The sequence below is a fragment of the Camelina sativa genome, chromosome 14, assembly GCF_030686135.1.
Source record: "Camelina sativa cultivar CO46 ecotype springtype chromosome 14, ASM3068613v1".
In the NCBI taxonomy this organism is placed as follows: domain Eukaryota; kingdom Viridiplantae; phylum Streptophyta; class Magnoliopsida; order Brassicales; family Brassicaceae; genus Camelina; species Camelina sativa.
Window position 1 is genome coordinate 32419936 of NC_141893.1, and position 14872 is coordinate 32434807.

At 33.9% G+C, this 14872-nt stretch overlaps 1 protein-coding gene and 2 pseudogenes across 2 annotated transcripts; 2 read left to right on the top strand and 1 right to left on the bottom strand.

Annotated features, from left to right (window-relative positions):
- The first annotated feature begins 5382 nt into the window (after window positions 1–5382).
- Window positions 5383–6731, top strand: LOC104744137 (F-box protein At3g22700-like). Of its 2 annotated transcripts, XM_087484123.1 has the most exons (2): window positions 5383–6112; window positions 6206–6731. In XM_087484123.1, exons 1-2 carry the CDS (start codon window positions 5483–5485, stop codon window positions 6590–6592), a joined length of 1017 nt encoding a protein of 338 aa, XP_087340249.1. In that variant the 5' UTR covers window positions 5383–5482; the 3' UTR covers window positions 6593–6731. The 2 variants fall into 2 exon arrangements, with proteins under 2 accessions (XP_087340249.1, XP_019091171.2); XM_019235626.2 differs by having other exon boundaries at window positions 5383–6731.
- A 1667-nt stretch (window positions 6732–8398) lies between these two features.
- Window positions 8399–14587, top strand: LOC147928918 (putative F-box protein At1g53360 pseudogene; annotated as a pseudogene).
- LOC147928919 (uncharacterized) lies at window positions 10824–12044 on the bottom strand (annotated as a pseudogene).
- Window positions 14588–14872: the final 285 nt, after the last annotated feature.

The window sequence follows — 14872 nt, forward strand, 5'->3', positions numbered from 1 at the left end:
GAAATTATAAGAAAATTAATTTGCCATAATTAAAGAAGCAATAGAAAATTACAAGCACGGTAATATATGAATCTCAAATAATTTAAAGATGAAAATATAAATTAAATAAAACAATCTAATAATACTACAATAAATTTTAAAATACAGTATTAAGATAAGAAGATACATATATTAATTTTTTTTTGTCAACATATTAATCTTACCTATTCCCAACTGAAAAAGGAGAAAGTAGGAGAAAATTTTGGTTTAAAAAAATAAGAAAAAATTTCCTTCCCATTAAAGAAAATTGCCCAATTAAACAAAATTGAAAGCACTGTTTTTGAATAAATTATTTAAATATAAGATGATCTATGGTTATATAGAAGTGAGTATTTACAAAATTTAGAATTAATAATTAACTGTATATTTTCCTTAATCCCTTTTTCTATTTTTTTGTAGAATTAATAACTTAAAATTAAAAATAAGTAAATAATATTATAATTTCAAATTTTACGAAATATATATATATATATATATATATATATATAACTAGATAAGGACCCACCCGATGTGCGTGTTTATAGTTTTGTAAATAAAATTAAATTTAATAAAAATATATTAAAATTTAGTGTACATTATTTATAATTTATTTTGCTATAATACACTGATTTATATCCATATACAAATCTTTTATGTATGTTACCATTAAAAATATATCTTTTACATCTAGGTATATTGTATGTTACAAATATATAACTTACCACCTCCTAGAAAACATATATATGAACAAATTAAGCCAACTATTATATGTCTTTTTACTTTCACTTTTGCATAGTTTATTTAATCACTAAATTGTTGGCTCAAACAATATTTTGAATAAAAAATAAATTACATCACAATATTATATGACTAACCATGGAGAGAACCTCGGTCCTGCCCTCATCCTATATGGAGAGAATCTTGCGTCCAACCTCCTCCACCATGGAGAAAACTGTCGTTTCATCTTCCTCCCTTGGAAAGAACCGTCGTTTCACCATGATGTAGTCTCTGTCTCCAAGCTCCTATGGATCTATCAACAACGATTTATGTTTCTGAAATCTATCTATCTTTTTTGTAGGCTTGTGTTTGATTACATATTTTATCCAACAATTAGGTTGATGACCTTCTCCTCATTATCTCCTTTTGAGATTGAACGAATGGTAACAATTATGTTTGCACAAAAAAGGTCTATGACCAACCAATCAAGTTGAGAAATTAGAAGAATATTAATTTGACATAATTAAAGAAATTATAGAAAATTATAAGCACGAAAATATATGAATCTCAAATAATTCAAAGATGAAAATATAAATTAAATAAAAAAATCTAAAATAACTACAATAAATTTTAAAATACAGTATTAGAAAAAGAAGATGCATATATTAATCTTTCAATTTTTTGGGTCAACATATTAATCTTATATATTCCAAACTAAAAGAAATAGAAAGTAGGAGTATAATTTGGTTTTAAAAAAAAAATTTGCCTTCCCATTAAAAAAGTTTGACTAATAGAATGATAAGAACGTTTTCTGTTTAGTTAATCTAGGTTATATAATCTCTGTTGTTATCTTGCATTTTTGTATTCATGTTTTTTTTATGCTACTTGTCCTGTAAATTAATAGAAATTATAATAACACCGTGAGAAATGTGTTAATCCCAAAAATCTTAGTTATTATGCATAAGAAACTTTGTTTAACACTTCAAAGTCAAAGATTGCGTAGTATGCATTACGAAATTGAGAAACGAAACAAAATTCAAAGAAACGACGACGAAAACACGTGATATTATCTAGAAATCTTTTTTTATAGTTGTTTCGATTAGACAACAAACAAATTGTCTTCGAGACTTTTTCAAGAACAATGATGTGTCAAACAAAAGGTTAATAAAAACAATGAAGAAATTTTTACCAAGAAAAACAAATCTTGTTGAAATTATTTTATTTGGTGAAAAATATGTCATCATCTATTTGCTTATATAGAGGGGTGTATTTACAATCCTTTTTCTTTTAGGATTAACAAACTTCTTTTTAATATAATAAGATTACAATTATCTTATGCATCATTTTACCAAGTTTGAAAACTATGATTTTTGATTGCTAAAATTGACACGTGACACGATCTAATGAGTTACTAACTTGGATATTTAATCGTTAAAATTGACACCTGTCACGATCTGGTGAGTTTTTAACTTTGATCTCTGACCGTTAAAACTAACACGAAAAACAAATCTTGTTGAAATTATTTTATTTGGTGAAAAATTTTCATCATCTATTTGCTTATATAGAGGGGTGTATTTACAATCCTTTTTCTTTTAGGATTAACAAACTTCTTTTTAATATAATAAGATTACAATTATCTTATGCATCGTTTTACTAAGTTTGAAAACTGTGATTTTTTATCGTTAAAATTGACAGTGTCACGATCTAATGAGTTACTAACTTTGATATGTGTTTTATGATCATTAAAATTGACACGTGACATGATCTGATGAGTTACTAACTTGGATATTTAATCATTAAAACTGACATATGTCACGATCTCGTGAGTTTTTAACTTTGATATCTGATCATTAAAACTAATACGTGTCACGATCTGGTGAGTTACTAACTTTGAGAACCAAGCTTTATATAATAAGATCTCCTTATAATTATTTAAAAAAACTTTGTATTTTTTTATAAATTCTGTAACTTTTGATAATTATCTTTTCACATTATTAATATTTTTTAAAACAAATTATTTTATTTTTGTTGTAATCTCAAATTTCTCCTATTAGATATTAACTTTTACACATGTCAAAATCTGAGATTGATAAGTTAACACATGTCAAAATTTTGTTAATGACTAACTTTCAAAACTCAATTTTATATAATAAGATGTTATCCTAGAATTAATGACAAAACTTTTAATATATATTAAAAAAACAAAGCTGAAGTAATCAAAAGAGGATGCCAAATGTCGAAATGTTAGCAAAAGTTAGGAAAAACCTTCTTATATTATATAAAATATATTTTCACAAACATAGCAAAAATATAAAATAAGTTCTCATTTAAAATATATTATGTTATGTATAATTTTATTAAATTCGGTAAGAAATTCTTTTTAGTCTATATACAATACTAGATTAGGACCCGCCCGATGTGCGAGTTTAGATTTTTTAAATAAAATTAAATTTAACAAAGAATATAAAATAAATATTTTTAGTAAGTAAAAACTATCTATAAAATTAAATACACTGAATTTTCCAATATGATATTTGGTGTTAAAGGTGCGATTTTGCGGTCGAGATTATTAATTACGTTTTTTTAATGCTTTCGCTCGTGTGAAGTTTTGGATTTATTTCTGGTCTCGTGAGAGGGTTTTTTATATGAGTAGGTGTACTCGAATTTGGATTTTGTTTTCTGGAGGGATGCCTCTCAACAGGTTGATCCTAATCAACTTCTTCTATTACCATGAATTTTATGGGCAATCTGGGAAGCCATAAATATAAAAGTTTTTCAAGGTTTAGAGATCGAGACGAATGATATAATTGCTCAGGCTTTGGGCGATAAGTTAGCCTAGGAAGAAGCGCTCTCTTTTATGCCGGTCATATCAGCTTCATCTCCGTTTTCGGATGTCCAAGTTTCTTCACCTTGTTGTCAAATTAATAGTTCTTGGAAAGCAACTAATGTGCATTAATGATTGGGCTGATGGGGTTGCGTTGGTGAGGAGCGAACCTTGTTGTTGGGGGCCAAGTGTCTAAGACGGAGCCCCTCCCCCTGCATTCAGAGTTAAAAGGGTTGTTGATAGCCATAGAGCGGATACATGCTGCAGGGATCGCTTGTCAACATTTGGAGACTGATTGTGCTTAGTTACTTACTATGGTGGAGTTCCCTGAAGACTGGTCGTCCTTCTCTAACCTGCTTGATGAGTTTAATTTGCTAGAGTCCTTTCCACTATTCTCCATCTCTTGGATCTCATGTGCGTCAAATACGAAGGCGAATTGTCTTGCATGTGCTTCACGTTCTCTTATCTCGGAAGTTTCTTTTGTAAACCCCTTCCCTCTGGCTTGGGCAACTAATTGAGGAATTTCTTTTTAATTCATTGTTTGGTTAAAAATATATATATACACTTTTAGTTTTAAAAAATAGTTGTAGATGAGTTCAAAGTTATTAAAATAAAATAAAATTTAACAAAGAATATATATTTAATTTTTTCATAAGTAAAAACAATGTATAAAAATAAAGAGATAAACTTTTAGTCATAGAAAATAAATGTTTTTTTTTGCTATAATACACTAATGTATATCTATTACAACTCTACTATCTACACTACCACTAAAACTGTATTTGTACACACAAATATATTTTACTGTTAAAATATACTCTTTAGTTTTTATAACTACCAACAATTTGTCTATATGAACACATTAAATAACCTATTATATATCTCTTTACTTTAACATTTTTATAGTTACAAAAATGCATACGTTAATCTTACATACTCATATTTTATATGTATTACAATATCAGTATTTTTGAATAAATTATTTGATTGGTGAAAAAATATGAGACGATCTATATATATATATATATAATTTTTACTTCAACAATATTTTTCTTTATGTAAAGGTGAGTATTTGCATTTTTCTAGAAACTGTAATTAATTGTAAATTCTTCACAATCTTTTTTTCAATCTTATATAAAAAGTAATCTTTTTCTTGTAAAATTAGGAACTTAGAATTAAAATAATTAAACAATATTATAATTTTGAATTTTATGATATATATATATATATATATATATATATATAATTTTCTTATAATGATCTTTTCAAAATTTAAAAACTGTTTAAATTTTATAATTTTCTTATAATTGTCTTTTAATATTTTTGAAACTGTTAAAAACAATACATTTGTTTTACATGTTTTGTTTCTTAATTTTTTTTTTAAATAAAATTAGGTTTTCTTTCTTTAGTTTACTTTTATAAAAAACATTTTTATGGTAGGTTTTGAGTTTTTACATTTTTATTTTTTAAATATTAAAAAATTTAAATTTGACATGTGTCAACATCTGAATGATACAATTGACATGTGTCACGATCTTGTTAATAAGTAATTTTGTCAAGTTTTATATAATAAGATGTGTGTGATATTATTTATAGCTAATATTATTTTAATTATTTAATAATAAGTTGAAACATGTCAATTTTTCATATAATTAAGAGTTAATGTATGATTTAAATTTTAATCAAAAACAAAATAATAATTGTAACATGCTTTTGTGTCATGGTTAAAGAGGCTCCCTTCATCTGTTTTTTTTAATACTACATATACTATATGACCTTTTTTTCTTCTTTCTAAGGAAAATGGCAAGTATATATATTTAAAGACTGGGTCAGGACAACCCCTCATTTCTACTTTAAGAGACCTAAGTAGTCGCTTTCGTTTTCCTTGGGAGATCATATCACAAAGAGAGAAAACAAACGGTGATGTCCGACCTTCCGCTAGATTTGGTCGAGGAAATTCTTTCCAAGGTTCCAGCAACATCTGTGAAAAGGTTACGATCAACTTGCAAACGATGGAAAGCTATATTCAAAGATGAAAGATTCATTGAGAAGCACTTAAGTAAAGCACCAAAGGAGTCTATGGTTCTCATGTTGAAGGGGGATAGGGTTTTTCCAGTGAGCGTCAATCTCAACGTTGCTCCTCCTGCTATGGAGTTTGAAGGTGCACTTGGCCTTAAGGATTCCCAATCTAGTTTAGAAGAAGTTGACATAGTCGACGTTTTTTATTGCGATGGTTTGTTGTTATGCAACACCAAAGATTGTAGACTCGTGGTTTGGAATCCGTGTTTGGGAGAAACCACGTGGATCCCAGGCAAAACTGTTTACAAGGTGTACTCTAGGTTTACTCTAGGATATATCCAAAACAACAAATCTTGTCGTAGCTACAAAATCTTAAGATGGTGGGGTGATTTCAGTAAAACACAGTTTGAAGTATATGAGTTTAGCTCTGATTCATGGAGGGTTCTTAAAGACGTTGGTTTTGATCGTGCCATAGATATACAATATCATGGTTACAGAAGTGGTGCATCGTCTTTGAAAGGAAATACTTATTGGGTTGCTACTGATACAAAAGAACATTATGAATTCATACTTTGTTTTGACTTTACAGCAGAGCGATTTAAACGTCTACGTCTTCCCCTATTTCAGATTCATGGTGAAGTGACTCTATCAGTTGGTAGAGAAGAACAGCTTTCGGCATTAAAACGGAGCTTTGATAGGTCAAAGATAGAGATGTGGGTAACCAACAAAAAAATTGATATAGAATCAGAGTTGTTGTGGAGCAAATCCTATATAGTGGATTTACCTATTTTCAGTTATCCTTTTGACATTTTCACGAGTCTATTAATTGATGCGGAGAAGAAAGTGTCCTTGTGTTGTAATATATGTATACTGAGCCGCGGGAACTTAGTAAAAGTATACACTATTGGAGAGGACGGTGAATATTACACAGAAACCCCCAGCCAATGTTGGGTAAGCCATAATTCGAGGCCAGTTATTTTCAATTATGTTCCAAGTTTATTTCAAATCAAGTGAATAATTTTGCCCATCCTCTTTTGTTCTTCGTTTTTTGTTTTTGTTTTTGAACAAAAACATTTGGTAGCTGATCCAGTAATATGAAATTTCAAGGCTAATGTTGTTTAATTTGTATAATATAATGGATATTTTTTTGGTATTTTTATGGTTCCTTTCTTCTATGTGTTGTCCAGTTTTGGTTTGGATTTGAGTTTTTTTTTTAAGAAAATTTAAACTTTTAAAAACCATTTAATCCAATGATGATGTAATTACATGAGATGTTTTGATTACAAAGTGACCAAAGGCGACAATGGCGATACTAACTGAAATTAGGGCATATTTCCTCTGTTTTGCACTTTGGGACATTGGCGAAAACAGAGGCATTGGTAAAGCCTCTCCGGCGAATGAGTTTCTGGTGCTAAGAGGAGTTGAAATGTGCAAAGTGTGATCGGCCCAAGGAAGGAGTATGTGGGCATAGTTAGGGGAAACGTGAAAAGAAAAAAAACAAAACGAAACCCTAACGTTCTTCTTCGTTGGGAGCTGTGTGCCCAATCTTCCTCTGGATTTGGTAGAGGAAATACTCTCTAAGTCTTAAAGATTCGAACTTTGATCGGAGAAAGAAATACAAATCTGAACAAAAATGCTCACTAAGCTTAGGATTAGTAAGCTTGTTTCGTATACTGTACCTCGGAGAATCTTCCAACGGAGGTTTCTGGTAACGAACAACGCTATCTCCAACACTGAGGAGTCACCGGTTGTTGTTGCCGCAGAGTCGCCGGAGCTTCCTTCTAATTGGATCTAAGACTTTTTATCAAACAAGCCTTCTTCTTCTTCGACGAGTTTGGTCTCCGAAGACGATGAAGATTTCGTTATCCCTTACCCTTCTTTGGCGAATTGGGTCGAGAGCTAGCTAGAAGTGTAGTCGTGAACAAGTCTCAGAAGGGAATGTGGTGAAGAAGAAACCAGTGGAAGATATTGATAGAGTCTGCGAATTTCTGAACAGGAAGGACGCGACTCACGGAAATGTTGTTAAAGAGTTGAGTGGATATGCGATGTGGTGGTTACAGAGAGTTTGGTTTTGCAAGTTTTAAGAAGGTTTAGTAGCAAAGCCTATTGTGTAGTGTTGTACCTAAGCTGAAAATCGTGGAAGTTAACGCTCATAATCCAACTAAACGTAGTCTCTGCCTTGTTCTACACGAAATCCAACTAATTATCAATTCAATTATGAGCACTAGCTAGTATCAGGTGGAACTTTTTTTTTTTTTTTTTTTTTTTTTTTTCTATTTTTGTAAGCTATGTTCAATTTCTTTGTGGTTTTGAATTCAATTTAAGTTAGATAAAAACGACGTTAGTTCTTACTTTAGTTTTTTTTTTTTTTTTTTTTTTTTTTTTTAATAATTCAGGCGTATTTAATTACCAAGTTGTTATCACAAATCCACTAATCCTTTTGAACTAAGCAAGGTATTGTAAAAGATTTATGTCATATCATTTTTGGACAAAAGAAGAGTCTCAGTAAAAGCAAATTCCTTCCTGGTGATAATCATTTGCGGGATAAGAAAATATTATCCCTGACTTTAACCTCTCTGTTAAATGAACCGAAGGACTGAAACTTCTGAATGGAACAATGAACAATTGAATCAAAGCGTTGTATTGCTGATATATAATTTACTTAATTAAAGACCAAAAATGGGTGATTAATAATTTGGGCCTAAAGAGCTCATCTAGGATCGTAGCAATATATAAAGGTCATCAGCTCAATTTCGTTCGTGCATTAAAATTAAAAAGAAGCTCTGTAAAGTGATTCTAGGGTTTGAAACATCGGCCGCCATGAAAAATGATCTGGAGCAGCAGTTCTCAGAGGGTCTAGTGATAACACCATCATCGAGCTCGGTAAGAGAAGAAAACTCAGTCTCAATCCCAGATGATCTTCTTATCGATATACTTTCGAGAGTCCCGGGGAAGTCTTTAGCTAGGTTTCGTTGCGTATCCAAATTCTGGATATCCCTACTTAACCGTCCTGATTTCACGGAGCTGTACCTGACTGTAGCTCGTCGACGAATCCTTTTCTTCTTCACAGTTAATGGAGAGTCATTTTTCTTCTCTTCGCCTCAACCTCCCAATCATAACTCTACTCTTGTAGCCACCCCTCATAAGTGTTTTCCCAAATATCTTCCATCTGGTATCAATGCAACCAATGCAATGAGTCCCCAAGTAGTCCGTGGATTGGTATTCCTACAGAACAGGGGAAGAAAAACGCGGATGATTTATAACCTCGTCACTGGAGTCCATAACCTTACCCAAAGTGAAAGCAACGGGTGTTAGAAACAGCTATTTTGGATTCGATCCGATCAGCAAACGTTTCAAAGTGTTGTGTATGACTTGGTCACCTTATGGAACACCCAATACTCATCGGATTTTGACACTGGAGACTGGGAAACGTTTATGGAGGACGATCCAAGACCCAGTACTTCCCCATTATCCCATAGACTCTTATTCTATTGATGATGGAATATGCATTAAATGGTGTTTTGTATTACCTAGCTTATTGTAATATATTCTGCTTCGAATTTATGTTTGAGAAATTCAGCTTAATTAACCGATACGCCCAAAATTCGAGGATCACTCAACCGAACTAAAAAAGGATAGAAACTCATCAAGGTGCAAGGTGCAAGGTGCAACAAGGGAGATTTGATGGATTAAAGGGTCGCATAGCAGTTGCTGAAGGCTGCTGATATTCCCAACTCCAATCACTGCTAGATATGACACACTAGTCCAGCAAAAGGAGGTTGTTGCTTGGATATTACACACCAAGAAACAAAGAAATGTTCTAGACAAAGAACAAAGAGATATACTCTTAAAATGAAAAAGGAAAATTGATTGATGATTCTCAAATGAGATTACATGAGTTTATATAGAGATATAAAACTTGTTCACAAAGCCAAATATTATTCTTGAAACTAAAACACAATAAAGATAGATGGTTGAATGAAGATTCAACTCTTTGAAGTTTGTCTTCCAAAGGTGTCCTTCCCAAGGTGAGTTGAACTCTATTTTCGTCACTCTTCTTTGACCACAAAACAAAGTGATTATTTTGGGCTTTCTTGGACTTGAATTAGGCTCAAAGTGGGCTGGACTTGATAGGTATCATCCCCAATAGTTTTTCCCATGCTCTCTTTGGCCATAAGCTTTTGAATTAGCCCATTTAGTGCATTCCTTAGCTTCTTAGCTTTTGCTCTAGTCATTAGTCCTTCAGGTACAAGCAATGGTTCATCCGCTATAAGCTTCTCGGGTTCAAGCTCAGCTACAAGTTTCTCGGGTTCAAGCTCAGCTACAAGCTGCTCCTTATTAGCTCCATCCATGGTCACATCATCCCCCTCATCTTGAAAAGGATTTGTACTCAAATCTGGATCATCTGCCACGAAAAGAACTAAATTAGAAACATTAAAGCTTGAATTCACATTATACTTACATTGAAGATCAAGTTGGTAGGCATTGTCATTGATCTTTCTTTTGATCTCAAAGGGTCCATCAATTTTAGGCATGAGTTTTGACTTCCTTTCAGCTGGAAACCGTTCTTTCCTCAAGTGAACCCACACTTGGTCTCCGGGTTTAAATACCATCTTGCGCCTTCCTTTGTTAGCTTGTTTTGCATACTGGTTGGTCTTCTCTTTGATGTTTATTCTTGCTTTCTCATGGATCTGTTTGGCAAGGTCAGCTTTCTTTTTCCCATCCAAACTAGCTCTTTCACTCGAAGGTAGAGGGGTTAGATCCAATGGACATAAAGGATTAAAGCCATAAACAATTTGGCACGGAGAAAACTTAGTTCCTAGTTTAGACCAATGCGTTTTCCAGAAGTACTCAAAAACTTTGTATCCCTATCAGAAACAATTGACTTAGGCACTCCATGCAAATGAACAATTTCCTTGAAGAATAACTCAGCAACATGCAAAGCATTATCAATTTTGTGACAAAGTATGAAATGCTCTATTTTTGAAAATAGATCAAAGACCACAAAAACTGAATCTTTACCAGTCCTAGTTCTAGGCAAACCAAGAACAAATTCCATAGAAATATCATGCCAAGGCAGAGTAGGAATACGATGTCGATACTTTACCGTGAGATTGTTGATAGCTCTACAATCAAGACACATGCACGAACTTCCATCCTTTTTGGGCAATCGTAGGACTAAAACCGTACATGGCCTCACGCTCTCTATGATATGTCCCTTCTCCATGAGTATATTAACTTGCCTTTAAATCTCCAATGTCTCCACGGGATTAGTCCTGTAAGCTGGTCGGTTTGGAAGTGATGCACCTGGGACGAAATCAATTTGGTGTTCTATACCTCTTATTGGCGGCAAACCGTTAGGGTTCTCTCTTGGGAAGATATCTGAGAATTCCTGCAAAACATCTATCAAATCACTCGGGAGCTCCGGTGCAAGGTCAGAAAATGCTATTAGTGTTTCTTTATACACAAGCAAAAACAATGGTTGTTGACAGCACAATGATTTCCTTACTTGACTCTCTTTGACAAAGAAGTTGAAGTTCTTAGGAGATACCTCAGGTTTTGCTGGTTTAATTTCTTTGTCTCGACTTTTCTTCAACTGGACCTGGTCTTGATGGACCTCCAACGGAGTTAAAGGAACCAGAGTGATCTTCTTTCCTTTATGGTCAAAGGAATGTCGGTTGGTGTAGCCATTATGTATCGCCCTCATCTCAAACTGCCAAGGTCGTCCTAGAAGAATATGGCTTGCATCCATGGGAAGGACATTGCACAGGATCTCGTCTTCATATCGGCCGATGGTAAGAGGAACCGTGATTTGCTCCCTGACGTACTGTTCGACCGTTTCATTCAACCATTCCAGTTGAAAAGGTTGCGGATGAGGTCTTGTCTCAAGTCCAAGTTTCCTAACAAGAGTTTCACTAGCAACGTTAGTACAGCTTCCACCGTCAATGATCAAAGAACAAACTTTATCTTTAACTAAACATCTAGAGTGAAAGAGATTCTCCCTTTGTTCTTGGTCATTGGTCTTAGGCTGAAGCTCAATGATCTCCTAGTGACCTGAAGTGTCCCTTGAGTTGGATATTCAAACTGCTCTTCCTCTTCGTCAAAGATTGGTCCGAGATCTTCCTCTTTTTCTTTATCGTCCTCGGACTCCACTTCACCATTGTCTAGGAGGATCATTACCTTTTGATTCGGACATTTGTTGGCATAATGTCCAAGTCCTTGACATTTGAAACACCGAATATCCCTCGCCCGGTTGTTGGTCTCGATTGCCTTTCCTTTATCAAAACGAACAGGAGCATTAGTGTGAAAAAACTGAATTTGAAGGGGTCGGAGACTTACCTTTATCTTGATAACTTGGTTTTGGAGCAAAGGAAGGTTTAGAGAAACCCTTTCTCTTGGTTTGTTGTTCGATCAGAATCGCCTTATGCAACATTCCCTCCAAGCTTTCATATTCTTGAAGCTCCATTCTGTCCTGAATGTCCCGGTTAAGGTCTGCAAGGAATCTGGCCATGGTAGCTTCTAAGGTTTCATCTACCTCCGCCTTGATCATTAAGCTTTCCATTTCCTGGAAATAGTCCTCCACAGATTTGGTTCCTTGAAGCAAGCGTCTGAGTTTTTGGTGGAGATCTCTGTGGTAATGAGCCGGCACAAACCGTTTCCTCATCAAGGTAGTGAGCTCATCCCATGAAGCTATTGGTCTTCCATCTGTCCTTCTCCTGTGAGTCAAAACTTGATCATACCAGTTAATAGCCAAGCCTATAAACTCAGTTGCTGCTAACCTAACCTTCTTGAGTTCAGAGAAATTTTGACATTCGAACACTAACTCTATTTTCCTTTCCCATTCTAGATAAACATCGGGATCATTTTTACCTTCAAAGGTTGGAATTTTAAGTTTTAAACCACTTAAATTGTCATTTCTTGTACCAAAAGGATTAACATCACCTTGATCACGGTTTCTATGACTTCGTCTTGGTGGGTTGATGGATCGATCATCTTCTTCATGGAACTCCTCTTCTTCAATTTCCTCCTCGGGCCGGTAAGTCCTCCTTGAGCGTTTGCTCCTGGCTGCGGGTCTAGAACGAGTTTGTTGGCTATTCTGAATCTCGTCGAGCCTTTGGTGTAGTTCTTCTAGACATGTATTCATAAGGTTAGTAATAGTGTCATTTAATGCCCTCATTTGTAAGTTAGATAGCCCAACGACAGAATTTCCTGGCCGATCTCTTTCTTCATCACTTTCCATGGTTTCCTGAAAAACTTAACACGAAAAGTTAGCAGATAAAAAATCCTCACACGCTCAAGTGTTTCTCTCAATTTTTTTTTTGGTAGGTCACTCAAGAGCTTTCTCCCTAAGTTCTAAGAGAACAAATCCAAGCAACCCAATGGAATTCCCAAGCAACAAGGGAAGAAGGAAGATAAAAGACAAGGGGATTTTGTAAAATTTGTTTCAACCACTCCAAGGCTGGATTTCTTCTCAGCCAACAGGATTTCTCTTCCACCACCTAGCCAAATGCAAATCTTTTTTTTTTTTTTTTTTGAAAATAGAAATGGTCTAGGTAAGGAGATGACCCAGATTTAAGATAGAAAGAAAAAGAAGTATTTAGAAATAGAAGATGAGAAGATGAACAGACAAGTACCGGTTGAGTGGCTCTAATACCACTTGATACGCCCAAAATTTGAGGATCACTCAGCCGGACTAAAAAAGGATAGAAATTCACCAAGGTGCAGGGTGCAACAAGGGAGATTTGATGGATTGAAGAGTCGCACAGCAGTTGCGGAAGGCTGCTGATATTCTCAACTCCAATCACTGCTAGATATGACACACTAGTCCAGCAAAAGGAGGCTGTTGCTTGGATATTATACACCAAGAAACAAAGAAATGTTCTAGACAAAGAACAAAGAGATAGACTCTTAAAATGAAAAATGAAAATTGATTGATGATTCTCAAATGAGATTACATGAGTTTATATAGAGATTGAAAACTTGGTCACAAAGCCAAGTATTATTCTTGAAACTAAAACACAATAAAGATAGATAGTTGAATGAAGATTCAACTCTTTGAAATTTGTCTTCCCAAGGTGTTCTTCCCAAGGTGAGTTGAACTCTATTTTCGTCACTCTTCTTTGACCACAAAACAAAGTGATTATTTTGGGTTTTCTTGGACTTGAATTATGCTCAAAGTGGGCTGGACTTGATAGGTATCATACCCAATAGTTTTTCCCATTCTCTCTTTGGCCATAAGCTTTGAATTAGCCCATTTAGTGCATTCCTTAGCTTCTTAGCTTTTGCTCTAGTCATTAATCCTTCAGGTACAAGCAATGGTTCATCCGCTATAAGCTTCTCGGGTTCAAGCTCAGCTACAAGTTCCTCGGGTTCAAGCTCATCTACAAACTGCTCCTTATTAGCTCCATCCATGATCACATCATTAACGCAGATGATGGCATGCTTATTCGGAGTGGTAATTGGACTTTGTTCAACTGCAAAGGTAAAGTAGGTGCACATAAGTATTTAAATTTCTTTGAAAACGGACGGATAGTATTTTGGGTTCTAGAAGATGCTGGAAAACATAAATGGTCCAAACGTATATGTGTGCTGCCACCTTCCTTGGGAAATCTACTTTATAAGAAAAGGATTGCTGGAATGACTAGTACCGGTGAGATTGTGTTTTCGCCCTATGCAGGCTGTCTATCAAACCTATCAAACACTTTTTGCATTTTGTACTACAATATCGAGAGGAAGACTTATACAAGAATCAATATTGAGGGGTTTAAAATGTTTCCGCGTATGGTTGTCCTTTTGTTCACATCTTTCTGGACTATGGTGCTGTTCGTTTCATTGTCGCAAACGACAGTGGTAACGTCTGCGGCTGCGGCAAATGTTACCGCAGGTTGTTGTTCGTTTTGTTGCAGTTACTGCTATCATTGCCGCTGCCGCTGCCTCATGAAATACGTTCGTTTTGCTACTATTACCACTGCTACAGCCGCTACCGCTTGTTTTGTGTTTGTTTTATAGACGCTGCAGCAATTTTACATTTAATTCTTGTTTTATTTTTATAAATTTGTATAATTATATTTTGAATCAACAAAATATAATTTAAATATATTTACAACCATAAGAATGTTTATTTAGCTAGTAATAATTTTTTAGTTAAATCTATAATTATAACAACATATTTTGTGATAAAATATGAGCTAAATTAAAACATAAATAATAAACCAAAAAATTGGAATAAAAGTAATACTCAAATTTATAAACAAAAATTATAGACGAAATCTTTATAACTAAAATAATAAAAGA

What these genes read in the sequence shown, in the direction of transcription:
- LOC104744137 (XM_019235626.2), top strand. Translation starts at nt 5,483, where the DNA reads ATGTCCGACCTTCCGCTAGATTTGGTCGAGGAAATTCTTTCCAAGGTT.